Source organism: Melospiza melodia, chromosome 22 (assembly GCF_035770615.1).
Source record: "Melospiza melodia melodia isolate bMelMel2 chromosome 22, bMelMel2.pri, whole genome shotgun sequence".
NCBI lineage: Eukaryota > Metazoa > Chordata > Aves > Passeriformes > Passerellidae > Melospiza > Melospiza melodia.
Window position 1 is genome coordinate 3,349,868 of NC_086215.1, and position 9,652 is coordinate 3,359,519.

General features: G+C 54.9%; 1 protein-coding gene across 1 annotated transcript; it reads left to right on the forward strand.

Annotated features, from left to right (window-relative positions):
* The first annotated feature begins 321 nt into the window (after positions 1-321).
* Positions 322-9,582, forward strand: WDR31 (WD repeat domain 31). Its single transcript, XM_063174496.1, has 10 exons — positions 322-421; positions 1,698-1,792; positions 2,461-2,590; positions 3,583-3,657; positions 4,528-4,672; positions 4,755-4,855; positions 5,787-5,854; positions 6,209-6,350; positions 7,280-7,442; positions 8,732-9,582. Exons 2-10 carry the CDS (start codon positions 1,746-1,748, stop codon positions 8,890-8,892), a joined length of 1,032 nt encoding a protein of 343 aa, XP_063030566.1. The 5' UTR covers positions 322-421; positions 1,698-1,745; the 3' UTR covers positions 8,893-9,582.
* Positions 9,583-9,652: the final 70 nt, after the last annotated feature.

Below are 9,652 nucleotides of genomic sequence, written 5' to 3' on the forward strand. Positions count from 1 at the left end.
CACTGCAGAGCCTGGACAGGTGGAGGCAGCAGCATGGCTTATTTTTCTAAAGCAATTCAGCAAAAAATGCATTTGATTTGTGTCAAGTGATGGATCTGGGGGGAAGGGAGGATAACGGCATCCTCCAGCATGAAACTCAGGCTGCTGGAGGTGAAGCTTGGTGTGGATCAGTTGTTGTAGGATCTCTGAGTTTTTAGAGCTTTGTGGTGGAGCAGCTGATGGATAAACGTGTGTTGGGATACAGACAGCAAAACCTTGGATTAACATCCTGCCTGAGCTCTGTTCTCATCCAGGATGCAGAGAAATCTGCTCTTTCTTGCAGTGAGGAAGAGGCAGGAGAACAGTGAGACACAGGACAAGGCTCCCACCTTCCCTGCAGCCTCCCCTGGCCTTGGGCAGCTCCCTGTGAGTAGATGTGCAGGTAGGGATGAACATGAACTAGCTGCTGGTTGGAAACAGTAATCATCATTAAAAAACTCAGAATTCCCCCCTCAGATTTTCCTAGAGTCTTGTTTTCCAACTTCCAGACTTCTCCCACTGTCACAGAAAAATCACATTCCTGATGGACTGAAATGATTGGGGCACTCAGTCTGATTGAAAGAATAAATTGCCAAATTAACACAGCCCCTCAGCTGTGAGATTGATCATTCCTCACATCTTTGGAACATGCAAACTCATGGACAGAACAGCAGGAGATTAACTGGGTATTACTAATTGCTAATCACAAAGGATGTCAGGGTAAAATTAGAAAGGGAATTTTGTAGAAACCTTTTGCTCAGTGCTTCCAGGATTTGGTTTTCACTTTTTTTTTTTTTTGTTGTGGGCAGAACCTTCAAGCAGTTTTTTGCTGAAAAAAGCAGATTGGGTTTTGTGTCCCTGATTTTGATTAGCAAAATGCTGCAGCCGTGGAAGATGGGCATACCAGCAGACTAAATCCAATTAGTGTGCCTTGAGCTAAGCTGCAGGGCAGTTATTGTCTGTGACAATTCACTGTCACTGAGACTGCTTTCTGCTGGCTCTGTGGGGACCTGGGGCAGGTGCTGCTCCTCACCTGGCTGGGTCTGCAGCTCTGCCTGTGCTGTCCCCTCTGGGCAGGGACCAGCCTGGCCCCAGCCTGGCCAGCAGCTGTTTGCTGAGTGCATCTGGATTATCCACATGCTCTTGCCATGCCTGCAACTGGTGTATGGACGTGGAAACTCTTCCCAAAGTGTTCCTCAGCTCATGGAAAGATCACTTCAAGCATTGCCAGGCTGCCTCACTTGAGCTGGGGCTGCCTGTGCCTGCACTTGGTCCTGCCAGTTGCTGCACAGCTTCAGTCTGAAGGTGTTTGCCTTCACCAAGCCAAACACTGGGATCTCCAGGATGTGTGGAAGTCCAGACCAGATCCAGGAGCAACAGGAGGTGTAAAGAGTGCCAGGCAGCAGCTCCATGTCAGTTGTGGCCTCACCGAGCTTGGGCATTTCTAAGCTCAGTGCGAGGTCCCAGTGAGCTCACCGTGCTGCTGGCTCTGCTCAAAGCTAAAGGTTCCACTCAGGACCTCCAGATGTCCCTTCTTTGAGGTTTTCTCCTTAATCAGAATGGAGTTAGGATGTAGATAATACATTACCAGCACCTTATCCTGTATGTGTGACAAACAGAAACCCCTCTGGATCCCTGGTGGTGCCGTGTCCCCTCACCCACAGGTCCTGTCCCCACAGCAGGTGCCCGAGGTGCTGATGTGACACCCACCACTGGTTGCCAGAACAATGGGGAAACTGCAGAGTAAAATCAGCTTCAACACCACCAAATACAGGTAAAGCAACGCTGGGAGATCAGGTCTTGTCAATAAACCAGGTGTGAGAGGGAAGAGAGCACAAAGTTTCATTATTGGATGTTTGAACCAGATTTTCATTTCTAATCCTCACTTTTAAAAGTCTGCTCAGCTTCTTTGGGGGGCTGAAATCCCAAGTGTCACTCACAGGAATGGCAAAGCACAAAACCATGGCAGTGGTTGTGCTCTGTGATGGCTGAGGCAGAGCTCTGAAGGGCAACAGCTCCAAATACCCAAACAGTTTTGTTGTGTCCTCAGAGCCTGTCACCAGCCTTCATGGCCAAGATGAAATAATTCAGTCCCCGACAGCAGGGAGAGGGTTCTGTGCCTGGAGAGCAGCACAGGGTGGCAGGGGGGGACTCATGGCCTGGGAGGTGTCACAGCAAAGAGCAGCAGAGCCTGACCCATGTGAGGACTGTGGAGGCTGGTGAGGTCAAAATCTCTTTTCTTTGCACCAGCACAGAGTGAGGGACAATTAAATATTCAGCAGCTCTGGAGCTGGGATAGGTCTGCTCCATCTCACTCACAGCCTCTGTCTGGCTTTCCAAGACAGATGTTGTCGTGTCAGGAGATGCCAGAGGTGCCAGGGGATGGCACCTGGCCTCTCCTCCAGCCCCTGCACTCCCACTGCTGTCCCTGTCCCTCTGCAGGGCCGAGGGCTCCGTGGGACAGACGGGACCTGCTGGTGCCTCCTGGCAGCACAGCCCTGCTCACACTGATGCTGTCACCTCTGTGGCTGCCCTCAAACCAGACCTGTGCGTGTCAGGAGGAAGGGATAAGGTGAGGTATCCCCTGGGACAGGATAATACATCAACAGCTTCACAAGTAAGGTTGGAATGTGAGCTTTGAACATTTCTGTGGATGGTGGCTGTGCCGGTGCCTGGATTTAGAAAGGAAAAATGAGCTTAGGGTGAGGGCACACCCTGAAGCACATGGAATCAAATTTTGTAACCTCTCCAGAGCTCATATCACATCAAATCCTCCCACCCAGGCTTGGGATCGCCAACTGACTCTGACATCACCTGCCTTTAAGGACAGCTGTACATGCTGTAGTATTGGAAAAAACTGGTTCCAATATTCCCAGTTAGATTGTGCCTGGGCCAGTCTGACCCTCGCTGCTGGGCCAAAGGCAGCAACTGCGGTGTGTCACCCCAGAGATACCTTGGCTTGCTGGAGATTGCAGCTGGGCACTGAACAAGTCCAGGCTTGTTAGGAACCCCGTTTACCTCAGGAGGAATGGCTTCAGGCGATGGTGAAGAGAAAAAGGAGAGGATTCTGCTGGAGGGTTTAATGTCCAGAGGTTTATTCCATGGTTACAGAGGTCTGAACGTGAGCAACTGCTCCAACAGAACCTCGGCCGCATGGTCTGATCACCTTTTAAGCTGAGGGACAGGGGGAGGGGAGGTACAGGTGAGCCACCCACCAGGTGAGAGGGGCAGGGTCTCAGGGGAAGATGACACCCAGACAGGCCAATGACCTCTGGGCATAGGGGCATCCTTTGAACTTGACCAACCACACGAAGACGCCTTGCTGGAATGTTCAGCCTGATTGACAGGACTCACTCAGCATGGGGGCAAGGGGGAAGGGAGAGAGGTATAGGCACACCTGGGGGAATGACCTGGAAGGCCAAAATGGGACATTACAGCACACCACAACACTGTAGGAGCTGAAAACCAGAGGAGCCTGTTCCCTGTGCTGTGGACTGTGCACAAGCCTTGGTGTGACATCCTCCCTGCCCTGCTCTGTGCTGACCCCTGTCCCTGTCCCTGCAGAGTGTGGCTGTGTCCAGCTGGAGGTCTGGGGCTGCCCTGCGCCGCTTCACCGGCCACGAGCGCGAGGTCACCAAGGTGAGAGCTGGGGAGCCAGGGGTGATGGAGCACTGGTTTGTGCTCCAATAGAGGTGGGATCAGGGTATTCCTGGTGTCCAGCTGGGGATGGTTGAGCTGGATGACCTTAAAGGTCTTTTCCAAACTTAATGATTCGTGATTCTGTGATCAGAACACGTTAGGTTTTTCCCAAGGTCCCAACAGGTACTTTTGGAAGCAGCATGGAGTGTTGCATTCAGAATAAACAGGGCTGCAGGAGGTCTGGATGTGAGCTTGTCTTCCCCTCCAAGAGATTGTATAGCAGAAGCTCAGGATAAATTATGAGGTCAAGCTTTTGATGCAGAGATGCCATTCACTTTTCTTCAGGCCTCATTCTGCTAGACCTGACATTATTCCACAAATCAGCCATGCCTGGCTGAGACATTCTGGGAATACCCATGCCATGTGCCATAGCTGGAATATTCTGGGAATAGCAGGGCTTTAATTTCCTTTCTGGAATTGGGATGATAAAGCCAAGCAGGTTTCTGGAGAGCAGAGGGGCTGTAGCTGTGTGTGGTGTGGCCAGTGCACATCCACAGGGGACAGCCCCAGTGGGTACTGCAAAGACAAAGGGGGCTTTTTGTTCACCTCAGTGCTCAAAACAGCTGTGCACTGGGCTCATGTGGGTTTGCAAGGACATTTTTCCTATGAAAGGAATGGTTCCTAAGAACAAGACCTGAGAGCACCCATGCACCATCCCTGGCTCTCAGGGGATACGGGACAGAGTTGGGAGGCCAGACTTTGGGAGTCATGTTCCTGCCTGTGTTGAGCTGTGGCAGGACAGCAGCAGAGTTTTCCTCTCCCTGTGAGCTGGGTGTGAGGATGAGCAGCTTCTCCTTCTGTCCTTGGCAGGTCACCTCAGCCCTCGACTCCAGCAGAGTCTTCAGCGCGTCCCGGGACAAGACAGTGCTGATGTGGGAGCTGCACGGGACTGAGGGGCCAAGGCAGCACTTCCCAGGACATGACCTGGTTGTTACTGGGCTGGCTGTGAGCCCAGGTGAGGGACATTACACTCCCAGTCCCCAGGGACTGACTGACAGTGTTTCCTGCCCTGGTTTGGATGTTAATTGTGGTTGCAGACGCCTCCCAGCTGTGCACGGGCTCCCGGGACAACACCGTGTGCAAGTGGGACACTGAGACCGGGGAGTGTCTGGGCAGAGCTGCAATCTCCAGGAACCTGGTAGGATCTGCTGGTTCCTCCAATCCCATCCCATCATCCATCCCCCCTCCCTGCCTACATTGTTATTTCACATGTGGGGCTGTGCAGAGAGGATTTTCTGGGAGCTTGGTGCCAAAGGGAGCCCTTGGGACACTGTGCACCTGGGCAGGCTCAGCTTGAGGCTGGTTATTCTTCTCCAGGTAACAACAAACCCAGGAGCACAGAGGTACCAAGGGACTTGTGGCAATTTATCAATGCTCTAACTCAGAGCTGTTTGGAAGCACACAGAGTCATGGAATCACTGAGGTTGGAAAAGACCTCTGAGACAGAGTTCAGCCATTCCCCCAGCACTGCCACGGCCACCACTAACTCATGTCCCCAAGTGCCACATCAGCATGGCTTTTAAATCCCTCCAGGGATGGTCACTCCACCACTGCCCTGGGCAGCCTGTGCCAATGCCTAACCACCCTTTCAGCAAAGAAATTTTCCCCAGTATCCAATCTAAATCTCCTCTGGCACAACCTGAGGCAATTTCTTCTTATTGCTTGTTCCCTGGGAGCAAAACCTGACCCCTACCTGTCTGCACCCCCTGTCAGGGAGTTGTGGAGGGCCAGAAGATCCCCCTGGGTCTCCTTTTCTCCTGGCTGAACAAGGCCTGTGCAGTGGGGCTGCATTCCCTCCTGTACCAGCCCAGAGCTGGGGTGGGTGCCAGCCCTGGTGCCTGTGCTGTCCCTGCTCCCATGGCTCTCTGTCCTGCTGCTGCCACCTCCCAGCCTCCATCACCACTGGGACTAGACCTGGCAGAGGAGCAGAAAATGTCCTCATCCAACACTTCCAGCTTCCAATCCAGGAGGAGGAGGGACAGGATGGGAGCTCAGTGGTTCCATCCTCAGGCAGGCACAGCCTGGGCTGCACACAGAGGTGGCTCCTGCTCATCCTTCCCTTTCCACAGGTCACACACCTGTGCTGGGTTCCTGGGGAGCCTTATGTCATCCAGACCTCAGAGGATAAAACCACCAGGTAAATTTAAAACTACCAGGTAAATTCTCCCCGTGGCCAGAGAGCAGGGAGGTACAGCCCGAGGCTGTTGTGGGGGTTGGTTGTTGTGACCCCTGCTGGTGTGGCTAAAAGTCACCTGCCAGCTCACCTGGGCCTTGGAGTATGACCTGCAGCCAGGACAGGCTGGGAGCAGCACTGGGTGGTGACTGCAGGTGAAAAGGAGAATTTGTGAGAGAGAGCTGGAGAGCAATGCAGCACGGATAAATGCAGGGAGAGCTTGGGAGCAGCTGTGGGCACAGCCGGGGTGTGCAGGAGGGCTCAGAGGGAAGCCACGGTGGTGATGATGCCTCAGGGTCCCCCTGCTGTTCCCTGCAGGGTGTGGGACAGCCGGGAGCTGCAGGTGGCCCACACGTTCCCAGCCAAGCAGCACATCCAGACGTGCTGTGACGTGAGCCAGGACGGGCGGTACTGCCTCAGCAGCAGCAGCGGCTCCGGCGGCCACGGCGCCGAGGCCACCGTGAGTGCCCCGGGCAGCCCCGGGCTCCTCCTCCATCCCCTCCCACCCCGTGGCACACAGAGAGAGCAGCACAGCACTGCTTTAGGGAGCCAGCCCTGGGCTCTGCTCCCTGCCCTCCCACATCCACTGCAAACAGGGAGAGCAGCACAGCACTGCTCAAGGCAGCCAGCCCTGGGCTCTGCTCCCTCCCAGACAGGGAGAGCAGCACAGCACTGCTCAAGGCAGCCAGCCCTGGGCTCTGCTCCCTTCCCTCCCACATCCATGGCACACACGGAGAGCTGCACAAGGGTCTGAGTGCTCCCACTGCCTTGGCCTTGGTGTCCTCCTGCCTGTCCCGTTTTGCTTGGGGAATAGCAGCAGTTGATCCTCCTGATTAAACCTCTGGGATTTGCCCCATCCCTGGAAGTGTCCAAGGCCAGGTTGGATGGGGCTTGGAGCATCCTGATCTAGTGAGTGGCATCTGTGAGTTGAAACTCTTGAAGCTTAAGGTTCCTTCCACCCCAAACCAGTCTGGAATTTCATTTCATTTCAGTAAAACTCACAGGGAAAAAACAATGGATGCCATTGAGGAACACAAGGTTCTTGCAGAAATCTTGTAAGGGATCCTTTGCTTCAGGTGTTTCCAAACCAGGGATTCAGTCCTGCAGATTTTCAGCCCTTTGTGTGAGGATCAAGAGGATGAAACTATCCCATCCCAGGGTGGGCAGGGCTGAGGATGGGAGCAGGCTGGACACTTCTTATCTGCCTGCACAGTCTTAGCTTGTTGGCTGTAATGGGTGTGGCCATGTCCTCAGTCACCTGTTGAAAATCCTTTGGGCTTTGATGTTCTCCAGACTGTGAGCATGAAGGGCAGTAGCCTTTTATCCCAACCCACCTTCCTGTCTCGGTAATACAACTCCCTGGGGCTCTACCACTGCCTGTTTCTGCAGCTCTGGGACCTGAGGCAGACCAGGGGCCGGGTGTGTGAGTACAAAGGGCATTTCCAGACCACCACCTCGTGTGTCTTCCTGCCCCGGGGCCCCACGCTCGCCCCCAGCATTGCCACATCCTCCAGCGACAGCACAGTGAAGCTCTGGGACCAAGGCACTGCAGGTAGGGGAGGCTCCTGCCCACTCTGCTCCTTTCTCCTGGATAACAAACCCACCTTCCCCAGGTCTGTCTCCTCGTGGTGCTGGGCAGGGTGACTCTGCAATCTCTGGAGTTCACTCCGAGCCTGCAGGGCAGGGTGGAGAAATGCCCGGAGCAAACCCAGGGCTCACAAACATGAAGGAGCTGCATGTCTCAGATTACAGGGATCTTCTCTCAGCTGAAAGAATTACCAGGGAACTTTTAAAGGTACATCAGAGTTAAGCCCTGAAAGGACAAATTATAAAAAGAAAAAAAAGAGCAGGGGAACTCCAGAGATTTCTGCAGGTACAAGTAGAAAGGTGTAAGGAATAGAATTTGTACTGGGGGACAGAGGGCTGGTCAGCCAACACTCTCATTTTGGTTGTCCTCCTTAAGAGGAATCGTGGGCATTTTGGGGTTAAACCTGGTGGTGAGGGTGAGTCCCTCCCGAGTTGGACACAAAGGGGTTTGTTTGCCTGCCAAGCCCTGCCATGGCAGCAGGTTCTCAGTAACCCTTGTGCTGCAGGCAGACCTCTTGGGAGCTGTTCAGCTTCACAGCATTAGACACTCCCCAGGGCTAAGCCCCTCTCCAAGGGAACTCATTTAAGATGGGATGAAAATAGAAACCTGAGGCTCTCCTGCAGAGAAGGACCTTCTGTTCCCTTACCTGTTCCTTTCCTGTGCACCCAGGTTGGCTGTGGGCTGGCAGCAGCTTTGATCCTCTTGCCTTCCCAGCTGGGTGAGCCATGATCCAGCTGCTCTGGAAGGGTGCAGGTCCCAGGAGAGGCTCCAGGCCAAGGGCAGCTCTGTTTGCAGCTCAGCCTGGCCCTGGGGTCTCTGCACAAACTGTCTCAGGGAGTTTAATAACAAACAGAAAGGCTCCTGTGTAAATCTTATTTCTCTTTCCCTCTTGGAGATTCATCAAAACTGTGTGGTGAGTGTAGCACAGTCCTTAGGAGAACTGTGAGAAATTTGGGAGAAAAAGGGATGTTGGAAATGGCTCCAGGCACATCCTGCAGCTCTGCCCAGTGGGGGCTGTAGGTCCATCCAGCCCTGCTTCCCCCCCAGGAAGGGGCAGAGCCTGAGCCCAGTGTGGATCCCTGTCAGCCTGGGCAGAGCACAGGGGTGGTTCTCTGTACCAGGGGCACACCCCAGGGTGTTCAATGTGGGTCCAGGCAGCACTCACCCACCTGAGGCGAGCAGAGCCTGGAGGTCGGTGTGGCCGTGCCCCATCCCAGCCAACCCAGCCTCCCTCCCTTGTCCTTCCCTTGCAGCCTGCCTGGCCACGCTGTGCCTCGAGGGCTCGGGCCCGCTGGCCTCGCTGGCCGCCTGCGACAGCCGCACCCTGCTCTGCGCCAGCTCCAACTCCGGCATCCACGTGCTGCGAGTGAGGGGCGGAGCGGAGCCGAGCCTGGAGGAGGTGGCGGCGTTCTGAGCACCGGGACCCCGTCAGACACTGTCCCTGGAGGAGGTGGCAGCGTTCTGAGCACTGAAACCCTGTCAGACACTGTCCCTGGAGGAGATGGCCGCGTTCTGAGCACTGAAACCCTGTCAGACACTGTCCCTGGAGGAGGTGGCAGCGTTCTGAGCACTGGAACCCCCAGATTGTCCCAGGAGGGGATGTGACCCCCAAGAGCTGCCCTGACGGTGGGCAGCAGGGACTCTGTGCCTGTGGGGCACGGCAGCAGGGCTGGGGAGTTGCTGGTTGGTTTGTGGGTGACAGGGAAGCATTCAGAGCTGTCCAGGAGAAAAGCCAAACCCTGGGAGCCTTCAGGCCAAGCCCTTGCTCCTGAGTGAGCCTCCCTGCAGCCAGAGAGAGGCACAGGACGGGCAGAGGGAGGAGATGAGACAGCAGGACCAAGGCACAGATACTTGAGCACCAGGCTGAGCACACACAGCTGGACCTGGGCTTGGACCAGAGGAGACTGCAATGAAATAATTCTCTGTTAGTTGCTGGCCTCTCATTCCATTGTATTTTCCCTGGAAGGAACTGTGCTCACATTCCCAAGGAACAGAGAGAGCTGCTCTCCAGCTGACAGCAGGGAGGTGAATCTGTCTTCTCTTTACTCCTGAAAGTTTCCATCTGAGCTGGAAGGGACCCACCAGGATCCCCCAGCCCAGCCCCTGTCCCTGCCCAGCCCCCCCAGCAGCCCCAGCCTGGGCACCCCTGGCAGCGCTGCCCAAAGGCTCCTGGA